The 27,265-nt window shown below is 44.3% G+C and overlaps 1 protein-coding gene across 1 annotated transcript in view; it reads right to left on the reverse strand.

Moving 5' to 3' along the window:
* Positions 1-27,265, reverse strand: part of LOC126162988 (uncharacterized) — a 105,179-nt gene that overhangs the window by 66,581 nt on the left and 11,333 nt on the right. Inside the window, exon 2 of the mRNA XM_049919848.1 lies at positions 5,454-5,657. Coding sequence (XP_049775805.1) covers positions 5,454-5,632 — 179 coding nt within the window. The 5' untranslated portion in view covers positions 5,633-5,657. The remainder of the gene's footprint in view (positions 1-5,453; positions 5,658-27,265) is intronic.

Consider the following 27,265-nt stretch of genomic DNA (forward strand, 5'->3'; position numbering starts at 1 on the left):
TCGAAAGAAGCAAAGCAAAGTTGTTAGGTTCAATACACAAAGTGAGATCAGTAAATCCACGTATCCTAGCCAAGTAAATTTAATGTTAGTTTGTAATTGTAAAAATAACATCGGAGCGCTTAGTTCTATCACTGATGTAACCTCCCGAAAACACTGAAATCACAATACCAAGAAGGAGTTGTGCAACATAAACGAGAGTGGTAGGCGTTTTTTTACATCTGAAAAATTGTGTTTTTAAAATTTCGCGCCAGTCGCGTATGAGAATGCAAACGGTCGTGAGCGTTACCCACCTTTGAGATTGGACGTTTTGCGTTGATGTTAGTTAAGAATGTCTTCAAGACAACGAAGACGCCATTATCAACACCTTACTTAGTTAAAGGGGTCGTGTATTAGGGCTACGACAAGCTGGATGTTCCTTCTGCTATTTGGCAGGAATGTAGTCGCTGTACATGACTGCTGTCAGCGGCAGTCATGAGGATGTACGGTCGCAAGAAGATCTGCCCCGGACGGTCACTTGGGACTACCGATAGGGAAGACCATCGTTTTCGGCGTATGGCTCTGGCACATTGTACTGCATGTGGAGCAACAACTCGAGCAGCAGATGGCACCACAGTGATACAGAGAACTGTTAAAAATCGGTTACTTCAAGGACGTCTCTGAGCCAGAAGCCCTGTAGCGTGCATTCCATTGATGACAAATCACAGCCATTTGTGACTTCAGTGATGTCAAGTGAGAGTTCATTGAAGGGCAAGTTGTGTTTTCTGATTTCTTCCTCGGTGCCAGGGATGGAAGTGTCTTGGTTAGGAGACCAGTTGGCCGGCATCGAAGCTGTTTGCGTGCTAGTCACACTGAGCTTACACCTAGAGTGACACAGAACTGCAAATTTGCACGTCAGTCTGGTGATTCGACCTGTTGTTCTGCCACTCAGGAACAGCATTTCACGGGGTGTTTTTCAACAGGATAACGCTGATCCACATACCGCTGCTCTAATCCAACATGCTGTACAGTATGTCGACATACTGCCTTGGACTCCTCGATCACCAGATCTGTCTCCAATCGCTCAAATGAGGGACGTTATCGTACGACAGTTCCGGTACCATGCACAACCAGCATTAACCGTCCCCGTCCCTGTATCGAACGAGTAGATGAAGCAGGCGAGGAACTCCGTACCATAAACTGACATCCGGCAGCTGTACGACACAGTTCAGGCACGTCTGCATGCTTGCATTCAACATTCTGGCGGTTACACCGGTTATTGAACAAAGTAAGAGCATATGGACTATCAGACCAATTGTGTGATTGGATTGAGGAGATCCTAGATAACAGGACGCAGCATGTCATTCTCAATCGAGAGAAGTCTTCCGAAGTAAGAGTGATTTCAGGTGTGCCGCAGGGGAGTGTCATAGGACCGTTGCTGTTCACAATATACATAAATGACCTGGTGGATGACATCGGAAGTTCACTGAGGCTTTTTGCAGATGATGCTGTGGTGTATCGAGAGGTTGTAACAATGGAAAATTGTACTGAAATGCAGGAGGATCTGCAGCGAATTGGCGCATGGTGCAGGGAATGGCAATTGAATCTCAATGTAGACAAGTGTAATGTGCTGCGAATACACAGAAAGATAGATCCTTTATCATTTAGCTACAAAATAGCAGGTCAGCAACTGGGAGCAGTTAATACCATAAATTATCTGGAAGTACGCATTAGGAGTGATTTAAAATGGAATGATCATATAATGTTGATTGTCGGTAAAGCAGATGCCAGACTGAGATTCATTGGAAGAATCCTAAGGAAATGCAATCCGAAAACAAAGAAAGTAGGTTACAGTACGCTTGTTCGCCCACTGCTTGATACTGCTCAGCAGTGTGGGATCCGTACGAGATAGGGTTGATAGAAGATATAGAGAAGATCCAACGGAGAGCAGCGCGCTTCGTTACAGGATCATTTAGTAATCGCGAAAGCGTTACGGAGATGATAGATAAACTCCAGTGGAAGACTCTGCAGGAGAGACGCTCAGTAGCTCGGTACGGGCTTTTGTCAAAGTTTCGAGAACATACCTTCACCGAAGAGTCAAGCAGTGATAAAATCAGAGAGATTAGAGCCCACACAGAGGCATACCGACAATCCTTCTTTCCACGAACAATACGAGACTGGAATAGAAGGGAGAACCGATAGAGGTACTCGAGGTACCCTCCGCCACTCACCGTCAGGTGGCTTGCGGAGTATGGATGTAGATGTAGATGTAGATATTGAGGTACCAGCATTTCACATTTGCAATGGCTGATCCCGCGCTTACGTTAAACTGTGACCGTGCAATGACGATCACATGTATTACCTCGACAAATGTATTCCTGAAATTTCATTACTTTGCATTAATTATTTTTTGGTGTTGCGCTTTTTTCCATAAGTGTACATGTGTGACTGAATTAAAGAAGCTTACAGGGGCATATATTGATCCCTTTGAGTACTACGGCATGACGATTAAACATCCGAACTACTAAGCTGATGAAACGATTTTAGGTAAAACTTTAAAGTACGATATCTTTTCCCCGTGATCCGACTTTCATGATACTAAGGTTCAAATTTTCTGTGAAAGCTCCCTGAAATTCGTCTAGTAATTTTGGAGATTAGCGCGCTCAAGCAGACAAACAGTCAGACACTATGGTTTAACAGTTTTAGTATTAGTATGGATATTATTTATTTTATAATATTCCTTGCAGTATGGTATGCGATCACAGCCGCAGGTAACAGCTAGTACCGTCAAAAATCTGACACAAGGAATCAAGAGTCAGAAGGTGACACATGGTCTGTGTTGAATGTGTAAAGTGTACCATTAAGTTAAACTGATAATAGTCTAATGTGTGTAGGTTATATTACTTGAGAGAAGGTGAACTTCTTAGACAAGATCGCCTGTAAACAACTTTTACTGTCTACTACAGCTTTCGGTAAGTGTGGTTACCATTTTCAGGTGTCGATAAAAATTGTAACACGTCTCCTACATCAGCTGTACAAGTACTCTCTATGAAACATTGGCAGGCAAGTGAGGTACGAGTTGAACGATGGATCGGCATGTCAAGGTTAAAACACCAATACAAACACTGACGTGCCAATGCCTTGTTCAGCTCGTCCCTCACGTACCTAGCAATGTTTTTGAAAGAGCACTTGTTCAGCGGGTGTAGGGGACATGGAATAACCTTTTATCGAGATCTGAAGATGGTAATCACGCTTACCGAAACCTCTAATCGACAGTAAAAGTTGTTTACAAGCGATCTTGGCCAGGAAACTTATCTCTTCTTGAGTAATAATAACATATCGCCCCCAAACACCCAAGATGAGTAAACTATTGAACGATATTGCACACCAACTCTGTCATTACTGACTTCTCTAGCTGCATGATTTACGCCAAATGCCAATAAGTAAATACAGGGTGACCATTGCTGAACTATAAGAAATAAAATCGTCATAACTGAACGGTTTGCTTTAGGACGTTCAAATTGCACAGTTGGCCTCGGGGCATGATGGGAATTAGAATGTGCATGTATGGTTTGGTTTAGGGACAAAGTCCACTTTCATTTGGACGGGTTCGTCAATAAGTAAAACTGAAGGATTTGAGGGACTGACAATCTGCATTTTGCGACCGAGAAGTATCTACACCCTCAACCGGTGACTGTGGGGTGTGCAATGTTCAGTCACGGAATAATGGGTGCCATAATCCTTGATGGAACGGTAGGTAATCTTTTTAAAGATGATTTCATCCCCATTATCCAAAGCGTCCCTGATTTCGACAAGATGTGGTTCATGCAAGACGGAGCTCGACCCCATCGAAGCAGGAGAATCGGCTTTGGGGACCACATTCTGGCTCTGAGGTACCCGGAGGCCATTGGCTTGTTCCCCGATTGGCCGCCATATTGTCTGGATCTGAGCACAAGCGACTCCTTTTTGTGGGGTTATATTAAACAAAAGGTGTACAGTAATAACCCCAAAACCAGTACTGAGCTGAAAACAGCCATTCGGAAGGTCATCGACAGCATCGATGTTCCGACACTTCACCAGGTCACGCAGAACTTCGCTATGCGCCTGCGCCACATCATCGCCAATGATGGCAGGCATATCGATAATTTCATAACCTAAATCCGAATATCAGTAGTGACGTATGTAAGCAGGCTGTTTAGGTTTTTATGTTGGTAACGCCACGTAGCGCTTTGTATGAAAATCACTGACTGTGCTGTGTGCAGTCTGTGGCTGGTTTGCATTTTTGGAATATTTACTATTGTAGTGTTGGGCTGTTGGATGTGAACAGCGCGTAGCGTTGCGCAGTTGGAGGTGAGCCGCCAGCAGTGGTGGATGTGGAGAGAGAGATGGCAGAGTTTTCAGAGCGGATGATCTGCACGTGTGTCCATCAGAGACAGTAAATTTGTAAGATAATGACTTTTGAACACTATTAAGGTAAATACATTGTTTGTTCTCTATAAAAATCTTTCATTTGCTAAGTATGCCTATCAGTAGATAGTGCCTTCAGTAGTTAGCATCTGTTATTTAGCTGCCAGTATTGGCGCTCGCTGTATTGCAGTAGTTCGATTAACGAAGGTTTTTGTGAGGTAAGTAATTCATGAAAGGTATAGGTTATTGTTAGTCAGGACCATTCTTTTGTAGAGATTACTGAAAGTCAGATTGCGTTGCGATGAAAATATTATGGGTCAGATTAGTGTTGAACAGAATAAATAAAGAGCGAAATGTCTCAGTACGTTCAGTTTTGCTCAGCTGTTTGAAAGTCAAATAACGTAAGGGGTTTGTCAGCACAATGATTCATAAATTTTTCTAATGGGAGGTTTCATATGGCGACCCTGCTCATATTAGTTGTAACGTTGCATTTGCTTTGCTAATTTAGATATACTGCTTGCTTTGCCAATTTGCATTTTTTTGTCATTGCTGTTTGTGTTAATTTGTTGTGTGTTGCTGCATTGCCTCGTCCCTTAGTATATATATCTGAGATAAGTAGTTTTAAGTTAGCTTAAGAGGGGGAAGACTATATAAGAAACTAACTATGAAGAATAGGGAAAGAATGCATTGAGAAGTTATATGAAAAAGATTATAATCCGCTCTCAAAACTCTGCCATCTCTCTCCCCCCATCCACCACTGCTGGCGGGTCACCTCGACAACTGCGCAACGCTACGCTCTCTTCACATCCAACAGCCCAACACTACAATAGTAAATATTCCAACAATGCAAACCAGCCACAGACTGCACACAGCACAGCCAGTGATTTTCATACAGAGCGCTACGTGGCGTTACCAACATAAAAACTTAAACAGCCTACTTACACGTTTAAATTTGGAATAAAGTGCATGCACGCCTTAGTTTAATACTAATTTACGTTTTTTCCCCCTTATAGTTCAATAATTGTCACCCTGTAAATAAAGACACACCTCTTTCTCGCTGTTGTACTCACACGGTGTTGTTGTCCTTGAGGAAGGTGTGCAGTTCGCGCTCGATGTCGAACGCCGTGGCGTCGGGCAGGTCGCGCCTGCGCAGCACGCCGTCCAGCACCGCCGCCCACACGGCGTCCCAGGCCGCGCGGCCGTCCTTGGCGCCGTCGAGCACGCCGCGGATCCACTGCCGCAGCTCCATGGGGACCGCGCGCAGCTGCAGCGGCCTGCGCACCACCATACTTCGTAAGCCTCACTGCTGCTCCCTCAGGCTCTGCAACGAATCACCTCGCAGCGTCACATGACGCTTGAGCTCTTATATACTGGCAAGACGCCGGCGAAGATTCTAAATGTCTCCTATCAGTGCGACGCCGATAAATTTCTGTACTTATCTATATCTGAAATTCAGAGAGATATTTTGGGATTTGCTGCAGTGACAGATTTCAGGATGCGATGGCATTAGTTGGGTATTTCCAAAGCCAACTGGATGCTAACCGTGAGTAGGAAAACAGCTCACGAGAAAGGTACACGCCACTGTCAGTTTGGTTTAATACGTCATAAAACAATGTAAGGTAAGGAATGAGGAGATTCTTCGGAGTATCGGCGAGGAAAAGAATATACAGAAAATACTGACACAAAGAGGGACAGTAAAATAGGAAATCTGTTAAGACATCATAGAATAACTTCTTTTGTACTAGAGGGAGTTGTAGAGGGCGAAAACTGTAGAGGAAGCCAGAGATTGGAATTCATGCAACAAATAATTGAGGACGTAGGTTACAAGTGTTACTCCAAGATGAAGAGGTTTGACAGGAGAGAAATTCGTGGCGGGCCGCATCAAACCAGTTAGAAGACTGATGACACAAAAAAAGTGTGTATATTTTATATACATCACACAACTTAACGTAAATTTTTTGTGCTTGAAAGATGACTATGGCACCACACAAATGATCAACATTGACGTACAAGATGTCCATTAATTACTTTCATAACCTAAGACTTTAATAACTTGCAAACTGTACTATGTAGATGTACCCGTGGTCGTCTAGCAGGTAGATGGTAAAGCTCTAGACTTCAGCCCTACATGTTTTTTGTTTACTCCCAGATAACGGTGGGGACTTTTCCTAGTTCCAGTATCTCCAGGACGGCCACAGGTCCACTCGGCCTGGTATTTAGTTATTTACATGTTCCACACATTAGCTGAACGATTCTTACCGAAATGATGGGGAATGAGTCAGTTTACAGAATATGTATACACGACTATTCTGTACATTAATGTACACATTGTTTTAGTCCTACTCATGCAATTGCGCTTTTCTGTGATGTATATGTACAGACTGGAGATCCGAATGAAAATTTATGCAAAGGCGAGGATTGAACTAGTGTCCCTTCCTCACGAGGCAGACACATAACCATCATAGCTTTACACAATTATACAGTTGCAAAATTGTATGGACTACCCTAGCACGCTTCCCTCCTCAATCCAAATACCCATTCAAGCCTCACCCCACTTGGCATTTCCCCTAAACATTGTAGAGGCTCTCCAACTATGTTGGAATAGCAGTTCAGGAATGCCGGTGTGGCCGAGTGGTTCTGGGCTCTACAGTCTGGAACCGCGCGACCGCTACGGTCGCAGGTTCGAATCCTGCCTCGGGCATGGACGTGTGTGATGTCCTTAGGTTAGTTAGGTTTAAGTAGTTCTAAGTTCTAGGCGACTGATGATCTCAGAAGTTAAGTCGCATAGTGCTCAGAGCCATTTTTGAACCAGGAATGCTGTTAGATTTCAGGGGAAATACTAAGTGGAGTGAGACGTGAATGGGAATTTGGACTGAGGAGGAAGGCATTCTAGAGTTGACTGTGCAGGGGTGCAAAGCCACTGTGCCAAAGTGGTGTAGTGTTTAGCGTACCAACGCAGAGAGCAGGAGACTAGGGTTCGAATCCTGTCCTTGGTACAAATTTTCATTATTCGTTTCAGTCTTCATATATACATCCTAGATTTCTGAGATTTGTGAAAGCCTCTGGAACCATATACAAGGGTTGGAATTTTAGTAATGGCAACTATTTATTTACAGCTCGTACAAAATAGATAAGTGTTGACGTGTTTCAAAGTTCTACTGACCTTCAGAGTAGTCACCAGCATTATGTATAACCTGTTGCCAGCGTTGTGGAAGTCGTAGGATACTCTTAGCAGTGCCAGTTGTGTTGACAGTTCGAGCGGCGCGGTCTATTGCCCGAAGAATTTGTCGCAGTTCGCACTCCCCTGAAGCCCTCGTGAGTTCAACTCGATTTCTAAACTGAACGAAACACTTCGTGGCATTCGCTATAGAACTGTTACAAATTCGTCGGGCAATGGACCGCGCCCCTCGAATTGTCAACACAACTGGCACTGCTAAGAGTATCCTACGACTTCCACATCGCTGGCAATGGGTTATACACAATGCTGGTGACTACTTTGAAGGTCAGTAAAACTATGAAACACATATCTATTTTCTACGACACGTAAATAAATAGTTGCCACTATTACAGTTCCTACCCTCGTAGTTTCATTTTGAAATTTTTCTTTATCTGGCTACCAGTTTTTAACCAGAAATTCGGCCGGCCGGTGTGGCCGTGCGGTTAAAGGCGCTTCAGTCTGGAACCGCGTGACCACTACGGTCGCAGGTTCGAATCCTGCCTCGGGCATGGATGTGTGTGATGTCCTTAGGTTAGTTAGGTTTAATTAGTTCCAAGTTCTAGGCGACTGATGACCTCAGAAGTTAAGTCGCATAGTGCTCAGGGCCATTTGAACCCTTTGAACCAGAAATTCGTTAGTGGAATAGACTCAGTTGACATTGGGAAATGATTTTTACATTACATTGCTTTGCTACTTGTCGGACACTTTATGGTACTGCGCAAATGATAAAAAACTTTTGTTGCTGGGCATTGAAATCGTTTCTGAGCCACTGACAGCTTAAATAATGGGTAATAAAGGTCGTTTTCCCCCTAGTGTTGTAGGCATGGATTGTTTATCACAAATTCGTATTGCGAAAATATATATATATCGTGACGGCATAGTTTGAACACCTAATTCCTTGAATGAATACAAAGGATCTTCCTCGATGACAAAAGACGGCCGGGGAAATTTTAAAATTTATGGAAAATGAGTACCCATAAAATCGTAATATTGTGCAATATGTAGCAAGCGCTACTGTCGAGCAGCCTATTACGAGATGGAGGCAGCTTGGTGGCGAGTTACGGCGTCTCCTGGAGACAGCGTGGTCGCTTCCTATTGGCTGGCTGTAGCCGTCCATTGCCAGGTAGCGAGGATTTTTCGGGCCTCATTGACCGAAATGTTTGAACAGCAGCTCTGTTGTCATTGCTGGTTAGTGTCGGGTGATTGAGTACGCTTGAGTACGGGGCGAACGTGACGTCACTTTTATGAAGTACCATATTGTCAAAATCGGACAGCAGTGCGTGTTACAGCAATGATTCCGACACGGGTAGGCGCACCGATCCCCGAATGTATTCGCGCGGATTAATGACGAGGGTTAGTAAACCGGACAGTCTAGATGTGCTTGTTATACGGTGAAAAGCGGGTTGGTACTCCAACCTCGCCTCAGTTACACGATTCTCAAATGTGTAGAAAACTTTAGCTCACTTTCACTTGAATAACACTACACGCGAACAATTGAGACACACTCATTGCTCCCTCCAGGGAGATTACTTTGCGGTGATAGGAAGATCATCCAGCTACCACTTAAGTTAATCACGCCAAATCCGTTACTATGACGATCCTTCGCCGTTGCTGTACAACGGCACAAGAAAAAGGAAAAGAAGTTGGCAGCTACGACAATAAGCGGTCGCCTATGTTATGTCACTGTTCAGTATTTGAAAACGGTATTAATTCTTTCATTCAGGGGGTTAATGACATCAGGAGGGTGTGTTCTTCGAGTGAGTTGGTGATGGCCAACATGAAGGGTCGTGTATGTGACGACCGAAGCCATTGATGGTAACGAGTGTAAAGTTTTGTTAATTACATCAGATTTGTGTGCATAACTCGGTTCACTGCTCAGAATATTTACGACGAAGGGTTATGAAGCATTACTGAATTTGTGTGTCAAAAATTTATACATGTGGCACATTGTGTATTCATTTTGTGTAAGCATTTGGTGGTAACGATGCTCTTGTAAGACCGACAGCACAGAGTAAAATAGCACGTATCTTGAAATATACGGGGTATAACGGGTACAAGTGTAGACATTTTTTTCTATGACCGAAGACAGTGCACTGAACAACATTACATCAGTATTTACTTCATTTGCTTATTAATAATTATAGGTATTAGGAGTATACTGTTTTAGGGTGGTTAATATCTCCAAGGACATGTGGCAGCAGCAAGCCATTAATGCTTACTTTCGTCTGGGCAGCAGGTCAATATTTGACGTGCCTTGGCCCATGACGATTATTCTATACTGACAAGTGTAGTCCATTTAGAGGTGTAGTTACGATTGTCCAGGAAAGAGATTGTGATGGTTGTAAAGTGTTGGTGGAAAATAGTTTGAGGCAGAGAAAACAACCAACCCACTTATGTGTGTACATATTCAAGGACCACATATAAAAATATCTGCAGTTATAAAAATGGTTCAAATGGCTCTGGGCACTATGGGACTTAACTTCGGAGGTCATCAGTCCCCTAGAACTTAGAACTACTTGAACCTAACTAACCTAAGGACAACACACACATCCATGCCCGAGGCAGGATTCGAACCTGCGACCCTAGCGATCGCGCGTTTCCAGACTGTAGCGCCTAGAACCGCTCGGCCACCCCGACCTGCCCTTAGTTATACCCGTTATACCCTGTAAAGAAGGGTTCTTTACTGCGAAATAGATTTTTTCGATAATCACAACCTTTAAAGCATCATTTCATAAAGGAAGCCACGGCAGTATCCTCTGCACCGAAGGAGACATAATCTTTTCCGGCTGCTGTAGCCGAGCGGTTCTAGGCGCTTCAGTCCGGAACCGCGCGACCGCTACGGTCGCAGGTTCGAATCCTGCCTCGGGCATGGACGTGTGTGATGTCCTTAGGTTAGTTAGGTTTAAGTAGTTCTAAGTTCTAGGCGACTGATGATCTCAGAAGTTAAGTCGCATAGTGCTCAGAGCCATTTTTGAACCAGGAATGCTGTTAGATTTCAGGGGAAATACTAAGTGGAGTGAGACGTGAATGGGAATTTGGACTGAGGAGGAAGGCATTCTAGAGTTGACTGTGCAGGGGTGCAAAGCCACTGTGCCAAAGTGGTGTAGTGTTTAGCGTACCAACGCAGAGAGCAGGAGACTAGGGTTCGAATCCTGTCCTTGGTACAAATTTTCATTATTCGTTTCAGTCTTCATATATACATCCTAGATTTCTGAGATTTGTGAAAGCCTCTGGAACCATATACAAGGGTTGGAATTTTAGTAATGGCAACTATTTATTTACAGCTCGTACAAAATAGATAAGTGTTGACGTGTTTCAAAGTTCTACTGACCTTCAGAGTAGTCACCAGCATTATGTATAACCTGTTGCCAGCGTTGTGGAAGTCGTAGGATACTCTTAGCAGTGCCAGTTGTGTTGACAGTTCGAGCGGCGCGGTCTATTGCCCGAAGAATTTGTCGCAGTTCGCACTCCCCTGAAGCCCTCGTGAGTTCAACTCGATTTCTAAACTGAACGAAACACTTCGTGGCATTCGCTATAGAACTGTTACAAATTCGTCGGGCAATGGACCGCGCCCCTCGAATTGTCAACACAACTGGCACTGCTAAGAGTATCCTACGACTTCCACATCGCTGGCAATGGGTTATACACAATGCTGGTGACTACTTTGAAGGTCAGTAAAACTATGAAACACATATCTATTTTCTACGACACGTAAATAAATAGTTGCCACTATTACAGTTCCTACCCTCGTAGTTTCATTTTGAAATTTTTCTTTATCTGGCTACCAGTTTTTAACCAGAAATTCGGCCGGCCGGTGTGGCCGTGCGGTTAAAGGCGCTTCAGTCTGGAACCGCGTGACCACTACGGTCGCAGGTTCGAATCCTGCCTCGGGCATGGATGTGTGTGATGTCCTTAGGTTAGTTAGGTTTAATTAGTTCCAAGTTCTAGGCGACTGATGACCTCAGAAGTTAAGTCGCATAGTGCTCAGGGCCATTTGAACCCTTTGAACCAGAAATTCGTTAGTGGAATAGACTCAGTTGACATTGGGAAATGATTTTTACATTACATTGCTTTGCTACTTGTCGGACACTTTATGGTACTGCGCAAATGATAAAAAACTTTTGTTGCTGGGCATTGAAATCGTTTCTGAGCCACTGACAGCTTAAATAATGGGTAATAAAGGTCGTTTTCCCCCTAGTGTTGTAGGCATGGATTGTTTATCACAAATTCGTATTGCGAAAATATATATATATCGTGACGGCATAGTTTGAACACCTAATTCCTTGAATGAATACAAAGGATCTTCCTCGATGACAAAAGACGGCCGGGGAAATTTTAAAATTTATGGAAAATGAGTACCCATAAAATCGTAATATTGTGCAATATGTAGCAAGCGCTACTGTCGAGCAGCCTATTACGAGATGGAGGCAGCTTGGTGGCGAGTTACGGCGTCTCCTGGAGACAGCGTGGTCGCTTCCTATTGGCTGGCTGTAGCCGTCCATTGCCAGGTAGCGAGGATTTTTCGGGCCTCATTGACCGAAATGTTTGAACAGCAGCTCTGTTGTCATTGCTGGTTAGTGTCGGGTGATTGAGTACGCTTGAGTACGGGGCGAACGTGACGTCACTTTTATGAAGTACCATATTGTCAAAATCGGACAGCAGTGCGTGTTACAGCAATGATTCCGACACGGGTAGGCGCACCGATCCCCGAATGTATTCGCGCGGATTAATGACGAGGGTTAGTAAACCGGACAGTCTAGATGTGCTTGTTATACGGTGAAAAGCGGGTTGGTACTCCAACCTCGCCTCAGTTACACGATTCTCAAATGTGTAGAAAACTTTAGCTCACTTTCACTTGAATAACACTACACGCGAACAATTGAGACACACTCATTGCTCCCTCCAGGGAGATTACTTTGCGGTGATAGGAAGATCATCCAGCTACCACTTAAGTTAATCACGCCAAATCCGTTACTATGACGATCCTTCGCCGTTGCTGTACAACGGCACAAGAAAAAGGAAAAGAAGTTGGCAGCTACGACAATAAGCGGTCGCCTATGTTATGTCACTGTTCAGTATTTGAAAACGGTATTAATTCTTTCATTCAGGGGGTTAATGACATCAGGAGGGTGTGTTCTTCGAGTGAGTTGGTGATGGCCAACATGAAGGGTCGTGTATGTGACGACCGAAGCCATTGATGGTAACGAGTGTAAAGTTTTGTTAATTACATCAGATTTGTGTGCATAACTCGGTTCACTGCTCAGAATATTTACGACGAAGGGTTATGAAGCATTACTGAATTTGTGTGTCAAAAATTTATACATGTGGCACATTGTGTATTCATTTTGTGTAAGCATTTGGTGGTAACGATGCTCTTGTAAGACCGACAGCACAGAGTAAAATAGCACGTATCTTGAAATATACGGGGTATAACGGGTACAAGTGTAGACATTTTTTTCTATGACCGAAGACAGTGCACTGAACAACATTACATCAGTATTTACTTCATTTGCTTATTAATAATTATAGGTATTAGGAGTATACTGTTTTAGGGTGGTTAATATCTCCAAGGACATGTGGCAGCAGCAAGCCATTAATGCTTACTTTCGTCTGGGCAGCAGGTCAATATTTGACGTGCCTTGGCCCATGACGATTATTCTATACTGACAAGTGTAGTCCATTTAGAGGTGTAGTTACGATTGTCCAGGAAAGAGATTGTGATGGTTGTAAAGTGTTGGTGGAAAATAGTTTGAGGCAGAGAAAACAACCAACCCACTTATGTGTGTACATATTCAAGGACCACATATAAAAATATCTGCAGTTATAAAAATGGTTCAAATGGCTCTGGGCACTATGGGACTTAACTTCGGAGGTCATCAGTCCCCTAGAACTTAGAACTACTTGAACCTAACTAACCTAAGGACAACACACACATCCATGCCCGAGGCAGGATTCGAACCTGCGACCCTAGCGATCGCGCGTTTCCAGACTGTAGCGCCTAGAACCGCTCGGCCACCCCGACCTGCCCTTAGTTATACCCGTTATACCCTGTAAAGAAGGGTTCTTTACTGCGAAATAGATTTTTTCGATAATCACAACCTTTAAAGCATCATTTCATAAAGGAAGCCACGGCAGTATCCTCTGCACCGAAGGAGACATAATCTTTTCCGGCTGCTGTAGCCGAGCGGTTCTAGGCGCTTCAGTCCGGAACCGCGCGACCGCTACGGTCGCAGGTTCGAATCCTGCCTCGGGCGTCGATGTGTGTGATGTCCTTAGGTTAGTTAGGTTTAAGTAGTTCTAAGTTCTATGGGGCTGATGACCTCAGATGTTAAGTCCCGTAGTGCTCAGAGCCATTTGAACCATTTGACATCGTCTTTAGAATACAATAGGAAGATAGAGAGCACTGTAAGTTGTACCTGATGCACATTTCCGGCTACAGCCCTCACTTGTACAGTCAGTCTCTTACAAAGAGCTACCAAGACACGCCTTTTAAAACAGCGGAGACGTAAGAGCCCGCCCCCCACGCCCCCCCCCCTCTCTCCTTGTGCCGTCGTGAAGAAAGTCTGCACTCTACCTACATCCATCAGGTCACAGTATGACAGAAAACTAGCTGCGGTCTTTTCAAACCAACTACTACATTCCTGCTTCTGCCGAAAACGATTTATCACACGATACCCCATTTTACCAATGGGCGGCGATGTTTTGATTGTTGCGAATGGAGACACTTATATGTAAACATACATAGTATTTATTATGTAATGTTATTTTTTCGAGATGATAATTAAAATTTTGTTACTGCCGCTCGTAAGTGTGGCCGCTGAAGTCTACCAAGTAGAACACTAGATTCCGGCCCTGAATATTCTGGGTTCAACTGTGGACAGGGGAAGAGATTTTTGCTCGTCACAGTCTCTCTAGGACGGCCCGAGGTTCACTCAGCTTGCTCTCAAGTGAGCACCGGAGATCGCTCCTGCGGGCAAAAGAATTGCGTCGTCATCCTGCCCCTTCTAGTTCCATGATTACACTCTAACGACTGTGAGGCCAAAAGATGAGTGACCCCTTGAGTGCGAGTTCAGACTTTAGTAAGGTTCATTTGAAAATATTGTGTTAAACAATACGACAAAAAAATATTAACTGCTAAGTACTGACATTTCCTACTACGAGAAAATGCATTTGAAAGGAACCCTGGATATTTGAGGTACCAATAGAGTTGTACTAAGGTCAACTACACTCATATTCTGAAAAGAAAACACAACACCTTGAACGACCAGAAATAGGACGTTCATGTTCACAGGGTATGTTCTGCACCAACGATTAGCATTTCAATCACCTCGGTTCATTATGTGTCCTGTTGCCTAGTAGGTACAGGGTCCGCAATGGGCCCTCATGCGTGATGGCATCAACGCGTATAAGGTGCGGATGGCGTCCTGTGGTATAGCCATCCATGCTACATTCACCTGTTTCCAAAGTTCTTATGTGGCTGTTGGCATTGGGTCACAGCGCTGCACCCATTGTTTCACCATATCACACACATTTTCGAGTGGTGACAAGTCTGACGATCTGACGGACCAGGACAAAAGACTGACAGCATGTGAAACCAAGAAGACACGTATTCGTGCTGCAACTTGTGGTCGTGCATTATCTTGCTGAAAAATGGCGTCTGTGGTGTTGTGCAGAAAGGATATGGCTACGAGTCACAGGATGCCATAGCGCCCTGGACACGCATCAGTTGTGATTTGTGGTTGTACCCAATGGCACCCCACACCATAAGGCCTTGCGTTGGTCCTGTATTTCTTGCGAGAATGCAGTTACTGTGATGCCACTCCCTCTGTTTGCGGACAACCAAAATGTGGCCATCTTTCTGAAAAAAACACAACTTGGATTCATCCGAAAACACTATCTGACGTCACCCGTGTCCCATTGACTTCGTTCCATACACCATTACCTTCTAGCATGTTTCTGCAGACTCATCAATGGTAGTTGTAGAAGTGGACGATGTGCACATAATACATGCCGTAATGAACGGCGACGGAATGTCAACCCCTGTAGTGTACGATGTGTTACACTGTTCCACTGTTTTGACAGATCCTAAAGGTCGCAAGATCTGTCCTGCAATGCCATTCAGAGGTGTCGCTCCTGTGGTCTGGATTGTGCGACCTGACCCATCTCGTCGTGTTCTACGGTCTTCCGTGAGCCATTCTGCACACACCTTTTGCACTGCCGAAATACTTCGTCCCACACGAGCAGCAATTTCTCAGGTGGATGCGTCACATTCTCTCATATCAATAATGTGCCCTCTTACAAATTCACTGATTTGACGATATGGTTCGCGCATACGTCTGCGAGGCATCTTACAGGTCTACTCAAGTCACAGTGTTCCATTACCTTGGGTTTATAGAGACAACGAGAGCCGCAGGTACATTTTGCCGGCTGCGTCCTGTTGCCATGCGGAGTCAGTGTTGACATTGAACCCGCTGGCCGACATGGTTCAAATGCTTATCATTTCTGCAGATCATACTAGTGTACATGTCTTGTGAATATGAACGTCATATCTCTATTCTTTCGAGATGTTTTTTTTTCTGAACATGAGTGTGATTCAGTGCCTTATCGCATTCGTATACAATTATGCCGACTGTTAATGTGGATAGAAATTTGGCTGCAAAGCTATGTATTGTGCTGCGAGAAGTTGGAGGTGCTTTGCCTCGTACGATTCTTTTCGTAAGCGTGATCTTGCAAGGGCAGTAGGGAATATTTACCTCACAGGAAGCAAGAGTGCGAAAATTGGCTTAAGAGAACTACAAATACGTTATAAGCACTGCTTTTGGCCAGTATCTGCTTTTGCTTTTGCTTCATTCCTGACCTGCGTAAAAAACCGTATTCCTTTAGAGTAAACCATAACTCCTAAAAATTGTGCGACATTGGAAGTCTTACCGCCTGGAACCACTGGACAAATTCCACCTCTGGATGTTTCTTTTTGCCGTGCCTTTAAAACATATTCTCACATTGTGTGCAGCCACGCTTGCAAGGATGGCCAGTATCACGATAAGTTCTACGACAGACTGTTTCTCATTCGGTTGCATGCCATCACATTCCATCAGAACGCATCACCCAGTTACACCAATATGATTCTAAATGCATTGTTTAAAAGTAGATAACTGGCTGAACGTCATGCACGTTTTGTAATTCCCAAGAAATTCACCTTCGATCTTGATTGTGCGAACGTTTTCGACCACTTTGGCGTGCCATTTTTCATTCGGTGTTCATGGCGCAAGGTAATTGCTTTTTTCGAACACTTCCTGAATGTCGAAGTGTAATACACTCCTGGAAATGGAAAAAAGAACACATTGACACCGGTGTGTCAGACCCACCATACTTGCTCCGGACACTGCGAGAGGGCTGTACAAGCAATGATCACACGCACGGCACAGCGGACACACCAGGAACCGCGGTGTTGACCGTCGAATGGCGCTAGCTGCGCAGCATTTGTGCACCGCCGCCGTCAGTGTCAGCCAGTTTGCCGTGGCATACGGAGCTCCATCGCAGTCTTTAACACTGGTAGCATGCCGCGACACCGTAGACGTGAACCGTATGTGCAGTTGACGGACTTTGAGCGAGGGCGTATAGTGGGCATGCGGGAGGCCGGGTGGACGTACCGCCGAATTGCTCAACACGTGGGGCGTGAGGTCACCACAGTACATCGATGCATTGAGCATGTTTGGGACTGGATGAAGCGTCGTCTCACGCGGTCTGCACGTCCAGCACGAACGCTGGTCCAACTGAGGCGCCAGGTGGAAATGGCATGGCAAGCCGTTCCACAGGAATACATCCAGCATCTCTACGATCGTCTCCATGGGAGAATAGCAGCCTGCATTGCTGCGAAAGGTGGATATACACTGTACTAGTGCCGACATTGTGCATGCTCTGTTGCCTGTGTCTATGTGCCTGTGGTTCTGTCAGTGTGATCATGTGATATATCTGACCCCAGGAATGTGTCAATAAAGTTTCCCCTTCCTGGGACAATGAATTCACGGTGTTCTTATTTCAATTTCCAGGAGTGTACATACATACTACTAAACGATGATCTCTGCACCTCTTGGACACTCAATTTCTATTGCCCTACTGATGCACGTGGTGAGATTAGCAGCTAATATCTTCCCTTTCATAACCGTTAACACAACAATTTCAAACGAGTCACACTCGTGATAGAACTTGCGACCTCGCACACAAAGGGGTTCAAAATATGGTTCAAATGGCTCTAAGCACTATGGGACTTAACTTCTTAGGTCATCAGTCCCCTAGACTTAGAACTACACTACTGGCCATTAAAACTGCTACACCACGAAGATGACGTGGTACAGACGCGAAATTAAACCGAAAGGAAGAAGATTCTGTGATATGCAAATGATTAGCTTTTCAGAGCATTCACACACGGCTGGCGTCGGTGGCGACACCTACAACGTGCTGACATGAGGGAAGTTTCCAACCGATTTCTCATACACAAATACCAGTTGACCGGCGTTGCTTGGTGAAACGTTGTTGTGATGCCTTGTGTAAGGAGGAGAAATGAGTACCATCACGTTTGTAGCCATCGCGATTGTGGTTTATCGTATCGCGACAATGCTGCTCGCGTTGGTCGAGATCCAACGACTGTTAGCAGAATATGGAATAGGTTGGTTCAGGAGGCTAATACGGAACGCCGTGCTGGATCCCAAAGGCCTCTTGTCACTAGCAGTCGAGATGACAGGCATCTTATCCGCATGGCTGTAACGGATCGTGCAGCCACGTCTCGATCCCTGAGTCAACACATGGGGACGTTTGCAAGACAACAACCATCTACACGAACAGTTCGACACGTTTGCAGCAGCATGGACTATCAGCTCGGAGAGCATGGCTGCAGTTACCCTTGACGCTGCATCATAGACAGGTGCGTCTGCGATGGTGTACTCAACGACGAACCTGGGTGCACAGATGGCAAAACGTCATTTTTTCGGATGAATCCATGTTTTGTTTACAGCATCATGATGGTCGCATCCGTGTTTGACGACACCGCGGTGAACGCAAATTGAAAGCGTGTATTCGTCATCGCCATACTGGCGTTTAACCCGGCGTGATGGTATGGAGTGCCATTGGTTACACGTCTCGGTCACCTCCTGTTCACATTGACGGCACTTGGAACAGTGGACGTTACATTTCAGATGTGTTACGACCCGTGGCTGTACCCTTCATTCGATCCCTGCGAAACCCTACATTTCAGTAGGATAATGCACGACCGCATGTTGCAGTTCCTGTACTGGCCTATCTGGATACAGAAAATGTTCGACTGCTGCCCTGGCCAGCACATTCTTCAGATCTCTCACCAACTGAAAATGTCTGGTCAATGGTGGCTGAGCAACTGGCTCGTCACAATACGCCAGTCACTATTCTTGATGAACTCCGATATCGTGTTGAAGCTGCATGGGCAGCTGTACCTGTACACGCCATCCAAGCTGTGTTTGACTCAATGCCCAGGCGTATCAAGGCCGTTATTACTGCCAGAGGTGGTTGTCCTGGGTACTGATTTCTCAGGATCTATGCACCCAAACTGCGTGAGAATGTAATCACATGTCAGTTCTAGTATAATGTATTTGTCCAATGAATACCTGTTTATCATCTGCATTTCTTCTTGGTGTAGCAATTTTAATGGGTAGTAGTGTACTTCAACCTAAGTAACCTAAGGACATCACACACATCCATGGCCGAGCCAGGATTTGAACCTGCGACCGTAGCAGCAGCGCGGTTCCGGACTGAAGCGTCTAGGACCGCTCGGCCACAGCGGCCAGCCTCAAGGGGTTCCTTGTGATTCAGTCTCAGTAGTTTGAGGACGTGTCAGTATTTCAAGCAGCTATAGATGCCTCCGTAGATTGAGGCGTGACTTGATGGGCAAAACGAAAATGGCGTTTTTCAACTTCACATATGCAAACATAAACTATAAAACTTTAGTGAAAAATCAACTAGTCGTTTACTCTCCTTAGTGTAAGAGCAAATACTCCTTGAAAACTCGCAGCTGAGTAACACTAAATAGAAACGGACCTCTGCCTGACAAAGGGTAGTTAAAGTAGTAGCAGCAGCAGCAGCAGAGGCGATTCTGTCACAATGACGGGCCCAGCTGTCGGCACTGGCAGGCAGCCACGCGCGGGGGCGGCAGCCCGACCACCAACAGACGCCCACGCGGGCGGCGCGGTGCCAGGCCTGAAACACCTGCACGCTGCCGGGCGTCGGCGAAAGTCATTGCACCAGCCCCCCCCCCCCCCCCCTTCTATCCGCTACCCTCGCGCTTGCCCGCAGAGGCTGTTAGCATACTCTTTCATAATCCGTGAGGGTTGACCACGGGTCATGCTAGTAATTTCTGCAAGCGCTATATCCTCTCCGAAATACTAATATCCTTGTTCGAGCAAGCCATGAGAAAACTATTCCACCAGGTGTGGAAGATATGCGAGGCGTTCACTAAGTAAGGTTCAAAATGTTCAAATGTGTGTGAAATCTTATGGGACTTAACTGCTAAGGTCATCAGTCCCTAAGCGTACACACTACTTAACCTAAATTATCCTAAGGACAAACACACACACCCATGCCCGAGGGAGGACTCGAACCTCTGCCGGGACCAGACGGAACGTCCATGACTGCAGAGCCCGAGACCGCTCGGCTAATCCCGCGCGGCTCACTAAGTAACGCAACACATTTCCTTTTTTCTGGAATCGGGTTGGTTTTCTTCAGGACTCCAATTCATATTATTCCTCACTCTCTTGGCTACAAAATTCTGTTTTTCAACATAAATTCCGTTCAATGTGACGGCCTTACGCCGCTTTACTGGGAGGGCTGTATGTTCAAAAAAAAAATGGCTCTGAGCACTATGGGACTTAACATCTGTGGTCATCAGTCCCCTAGAACTTAGAACTACTTAAACCTAACTAACCTAAGGACATCACACACATCCATGCCCGAGGCAGGATTCGAACCTGCGACCGTAGCAGTCGCGCGGTTCCGGACTGCGCGCCTAGAACCGCTAGACCACCGCGGCCGGCGGCTGTATGTCTGCATGGTTCTACTCTACTGGTCGACGTCGAAACCTGTCGTGATGTTTGTCAAAAAATTATTGCTATTAGCCTCGTAACGCTCAAGCAGTTCAGCACAGATGGTCGTTCGTTGCTCTTCACGGTCTTCTGTTTGGCGATGGAGAACTCAACGGGCACACACCTTTGAGCACCGCGACTGGTGGGCGAGTGTGTTAGCACTTGTGTTAGCAGTTGTGCAGCGAGGTGTTTCTGAACCTTCGATAGCATCGAGCGACAGTGTCCGAACGTTCCAATGAGAGTGTCGGGACGTTCCAACTTTGAAGGCGCCACAGCCGTGAGCGGCTCGCCGGTACACGTGACACCGGACGGGACTTCGCTACCTTGTTGCAATGATGACGGATGCCTCGCGCAACGGCCTGCCGTGCTTTTGTTCTCTGCCAGGTCTCCGTAGATATTCTGCAAGCGCCTATGAGTGTCTGCAATGTTCTTGTGTTCCGCAAAAAGACACTCTTTGACAGTTCTCTGCTTGGAACCATAGAGTAAATATCTCTGGAGTGAGCATTCACATGCGCGGAACAGGTTTTGTGTTGTCAACATACATTGCCGGCCTGGTCACGTGTTCTCGGGACGTCGTGTGTTTGTCCGTATAGTGCCCTGTACATTTCGAATGTCACTACATCCCTAGTACAGACGGATTCTTTTCGCACGTGACGTGGAATATTTATATATGTTGCGCAGACATTTTAACAGTATCCATTTGATACCGGGAATAAACCAGCTACGTAACTTTTAAGGGCAAGTGATATTGCATTCTGCTTCTTTGCGATACGTGTCACAGATCAGATGCACTCGATTTTTGGTAGTTTTCGGTATGTACGGCACTGTATAGTGTTACGGAGCGTGACGTACATTTTTGCAGTGATAGTCTTGCAAAACGACTTGACAGTACGCTAGTACTTTTGCAAGTGTCCGAAATCACCGAATTTGCCACACATTAGCGATTATATCCCTGCTAATTCGTCCTTTTTTTCTGCTATTTCTGTGTATTTATTTTCTCGTTTTTGCGACATAAAGCATTATTTTTCTTACTAGTGACACTTTGAAGTGTTTATTTAACGCATTTTACGTACTTGCTCCCAGTTTATTAAATACATAGTAGACGCAATAACAAGGGGGAAAAAAGGCGATCGGATAATAAATGTACTGTAAACCAAATACAGTTGGTCATGTAACAGTCAACCCATATAACACCATTAAGGGAAGTGGAAAGTGACACAAATGAAAGAGTTTGGCGACATGTTTACTAATATTTTACGCTTCTTAATGAAGTGGCGAAGAAAATAAATTGAAGGCAAAATACACCAAAGAAGATGAATGTGTACTTTGATTAGCTACAGTACTGTGTTTTTTATTTGATTTGTGCAGAAAATGTATTTAAGCTGAATGCAGAAATTGGTAGTAGGTGCTGTGGAAAATTAAAAATAGTTGGTATAGCATCTACCTTCAGCCACACACGTCCAAATTTTTCTCTGTCTAAACATTCCTCTTCAATGTGTTTTGAACATACTTTGGAATATTTTGTGGGGACAAAATTACTCCTACTTATTTTCTGGAGCCACATCTTTACTCGTTGTTCATCCTTCGGGAAACTAAAATATAAATCACACATAATCATTCTCCATGTCCTAGACACACTTAACATGGTCTCCTACTGTAACTTTATAGTAAACAAAAAGGTTTGGACACACATATTATACGAAGACAAGTACAGACTCCCACTCTATTGAATTTATCTGTCTCCCGTCTTTCAAATCTATATACATAATCGACAAGTCACTGACAAATACATGGAGGATAGTATTTGCTGAAACAACTAACCATTCCCTTTCCTGATCCACTACAAAAATTAAAAGAGGAAGCGATTGTTTGTAAGCTTTTGTAAGAGCCGTAATATCTATTATATAGCCATAAAATCGTAGGAAAATAGGTCTACAGAATCAAGCCTTAATTATAATGCGTCTCTAAATTTTTAAACATAGTACCCAAGAAAAGTTACTATCCCTATTTTCACATATTTTCCTTTGTATCCGTAGCAATAACAGTAATTCACCATCGCTATTACACTATCAACAAACGGTAAGAACACAACAAAACTCTTGATATTATAAACTTCAAACTCTGCGGAAAGCACACACGCACAGCAAAGACGCCAAAACACGTGACAATTCTGGTTTTAATGTTGACAACATGCGCAGAACGCAATGCTCAATCCAGAGATATTTACTCTATGCTTGGAACGCCCCTCCGTTACAGACGCCATTTTGAATGCTACGTATAGCGCAGCCACCTGTTGGAACGTCATGAAACTGTAGACGCTGAAGAGGGAAAATTTCACGATATCTCATAAAAAATTCCGCACTTTTTCAAGCGAAAGTGGCCAAGTGTTGTATTGTCTATTGAACGCTCCTCGTATTGGAGACAGACGGAATGCCCTGAGACTACACGACGAATGTAGTAATTCCTTTTTTTCCTTCTTTTTTTTTTGGTCATCAGTCTGGTTCGATGCGACCCGCCACGAATTCCTTTCCTGTGTTAACCTCTTCGTCTCATAGTAGCACTTGCAACCTACGTCCTCAATTATTTGCTTGACGTATTCCAATCTGTGTCTTCCTCTACAGTTTTTGCCCTCTACCACTCCCTCTAGTACCATGGAAGTCATTCCCTCATGTCTTAGCAGATGTCCTATTATCCTGTCCCGTTTCCTTATCAGTGTTTTCCACATATTCCTTTCCTCTCCGATTCTGCGTAGAACCTCCTCATTCCTTACCTTATCAGTCCACCTAATTTTCAACATCCGTCTATAGCACCACTTCGATTCTCTTCTGTTCCGGTTTTCCCACAGCACCACTTCGATTCTCTTCTGTTCCGGTTTTCCCACAGTCCATGTTTCACTACCATACAATGCTGTACTCCAGACGTACATCCTCAGAAATTTCTTCCACAAAGTAAGGCCGGTATTTGATATTAGTAGACTTCTCTTGGCCAGAAATGGCTTTTTTCCAACAGCGAGTCTGCTTTTGATGTCCTCCATGCTCCGTCCGTCATTGGTTATTTTACTGCCTAGGTAGCAGAATTCCTTAACTTCATTGACTTCGTGACCATCAATCCTGATGTTAAGTTTCTCGCTGTTCTCATTTCTACTATTTCTCATTATCTTCGTCTTTCTCCGATTTACTCTCAAACCATGCTGTGTACTCATTAGACTGTTCATTTCGTTCAGCAGATCATTTAATTCTTCTTCACTTTCACTCAGGATAGCAATGTCATCAGCGAATCGTATCATTGATATCCTTTCACCTTGTATTTTAATTCCACTCCTGAACCTTTCTTTTATTTCCATCATTGCTTCCTCGATGTACAGATTGAAGAGTAGGGGCGAAAGGCTATAGCCTTGTCTTACACCCTTCTTAATACGAGCACTTCGTTCTTGATCGTCCACTCTTATTATTCCCTCTTGGTTGTTGTACATATTGTATATGACTCGTCTCTCCCTATAGCTTACCCCTACTTTTTTTAGAATCTCGAACAGCTTGCACCATTTTATATTGTCGAACGCTTTTTCCAGGTCGACAAATCCTATGAAAGTGTCTTGATTTTTCTTTAGCCTTGCTTCCATTATTAGCCGTAACGTCAGCATTGCCTCTCTCGTCCCTTTACTTTTCCTAAAGCCAAACTGATCGTCACCTAGCGCATTCTCAATTTTCTTTTCCATTCTTCTGTATATTATTCTTGTAAGCAGCTTCGATGCATGAGCTGTTAAGCTGATTGTGCGATAATTCTCGCACTTGTCAGCTCTTCCCGTCTTCGGAATTGTGTGGATGACGCTTTTCCGAAAGTCAGATGGTATATCGCCAGACTCATATATTCTACACACCAACGTGAATAGTCGTTTTGTTGCCACTTCCCCCAATGATTTTAGAAATTCTGATGGAATGTTATCTATCCCTTCTGCCTTATTTGACCGTAAGTCCTCCAAATCTCTTTTAAATTCCGATTCTAATACTGGATCCCCTATCTCTTCTAAATCGACTCCTGTTTCTTCTTCTATCACATCAGACAAATCTTCACCCTCATAGAGGCTTTCAATGTATTCTTTCCACCTATCTGCTCTCTCCTCTGCATTTAACAGTGGAATTACCGTTGCACTCTTAATGTTACCACCGTTGCTTTTAATGTCACCAAAGGTTGTTTTGACTTTCCTGTATGCTGAGTCTGTCCTTCCAACAAACATATCTTTTTCGATGTCTTCTCATTTTTCCTGCAGCCATTTCGTCTTAGCTCCCCTGCACTTCCTATTTATTTCATTCCTCAGCGACTTGTATTTCTGTATTCCTGATTTTCCCGGAACATGTTTGTACTTCCTCCTTTCATCAATCAACCGAAGTATTTCTTCTGTTACCCATGGTTTCTTCGCAGCTACCTTCTTTGTACCTATGTTTTCCTTCCCAACTTCTGTGATGGCTCTTTTTAGAGATGTCCATTCCTCTTCAACTGTACTGCCTACTGCGCTATTCCTTATTGCTGTATCTATAGCGTTAGAGAACTTCAAACGTATCTCGTCATTCCTTAGTACTTACGTATCCCACTTCTTTGCGTATTGATTCTTCCCGACTAATGTCTTGAACTTCAGCCTACTCTTCATCACTACTATATTGTGATCTGAGTCTATATCTGCTCCTGGGTACGCCTTACAATCCAGTACTTGATTTCGGAATCTCTGTCTGACCATGATGTAATCTAATTGAAATCTTCCCGTATCTCCCGGCCTTTTCCAAGTATACCTCCTCCTCTTGAGATTCTTGAACAGGGTATTCGCTATTACTAGCTGAAACTTGTTACAGAACTCAATTAGTCTTTCTCCTCTTTCATTCCTTGTCCCAAGCCCCTATTCTCCTGTAACCTTTTCTTCTACTTTTTCCCCTACAACTGCATTCCAGTCGCCCATGACTATTAGATTTTCGTCCCCCTTTACATACTGCATTACCCTTTCAATATCCTCATACACTTTCTCTATCTGTTCATCTTCAGCTTGCGACGTCGGCATTTATACCTGAACTATCGTTGTCGGTGTTGGTCTGCTGTCGATTCTGATTAGAACAACCCTGTCACTGAACTGTTCACAGTAACACACCCTCTGCCCTACCTTCCTATTCATAACGAATCCTACACCTGTTATACCATTTTCTGCTGCTGTTTATATTACCCGATACTCATCTGAACAGAAATCCTTGTCTTCCTTCCGCTTCACCTCACTGACCCCTACTATATCTAGATTGAGCCTTTGCATTTCCCTTTTCAGATTTTCTAGTTTCCTTACCACATTCAAGCTTCTGACATTCGACGCCCCGACTCGTAGAACGTTATCCTTTCGTAGATTATTCAGTCTTTTTCTCATGGTAACCTCCCCCTTGGCAGTCCCCTCCCGGAGATCCGAATGGGGGACTATTCCGGAATCTTTTGCCAATGGAGAGATCATCATGTCACTTCTTCAGTTATCCTGTGGATACACGTTACGTGTCTTTAATGCAGTGGTTTCCATTGCCTTCTGCATCCTCATGTAGTTGATCATTGCTGATTCTTCCGCCTTTAGGGGCAATTTCCCACCCCTAGGACAAGAGAGTGCCCTGAACCTCTATCCGCTCCTCCGCCCTCTTTGACAAGGCCGTTGGCAGAATGAGGCTGACTTCTTATGCCGGAAGTCTTCGGCCGCCAATGCTGATTATTTATCAAAATTTAGGCAGTGGCGGGGATCGAACCCGGGACCGAAGACGTTTTGATTATGAATCAAAGACGCTACCTCTAGACCACGGGTACAAACCTAATGTGAAGAATAAGGTACTGACAGGTGTAAATATCACCGAATTATCAATGTGATAAGTCGTGGCTGCAAAACACTGACAAGGGGACCCTCCATATTGTAAATCACGGATTTTTATGCGCTTCTAATATGTTTTAGAGGTGCTTACCCTGAGTACGTCGCTATCCGGCTTTTTAGCGACGGGACTTGGATTTTGAGAAAACTGATTTTGAAGTTAATTGCACGATTTGTATACCTGTAACGTAACATATATTTCGAGCAAGTCAGCGTAGCGCAGCGGTAAAGGTTCATGGCTACAGCGCTGGAGGTACCGTATTCGAATCCTGCTCGTGTAATTTTCTTTTTATAAAATCGACCAGTTTTTCAGTTTTATTTCAAAGAATATCAACAAACAGTGTAAGATGTGCGAAATTATAAAGATATATTCAGTTATAATTTTTTTAAATATTCATTCCGTTTGTGGTTCGCATCATATCCCCCCAATTCATCTTCTTCGTTGAAATCTATCAATTCATAATCATTAATTATCTGTTTTTCGGCCAACAGGACCTGTATTGCGATACATATCTCATCGCCAACTGCAACGGTATTGGCAGAGATCACGCTAGGCTGTGTATTCGTTACGAGATTCAAATCGCGGAGGAGATTTACGGCATATTTAATGACATTTGCGATTTCGCCTTTTGATTCTTCGTTCAACTCCTCTACTTGTGGATCTGCTTCTGGCTCCACTACTGC

This window comes from Schistocerca cancellata, chromosome 1 (genome assembly GCF_023864275.1).
Source record: "Schistocerca cancellata isolate TAMUIC-IGC-003103 chromosome 1, iqSchCanc2.1, whole genome shotgun sequence".
Classification (NCBI taxonomy): Eukaryota; Metazoa; Arthropoda; class Insecta; order Orthoptera; family Acrididae; genus Schistocerca; species Schistocerca cancellata.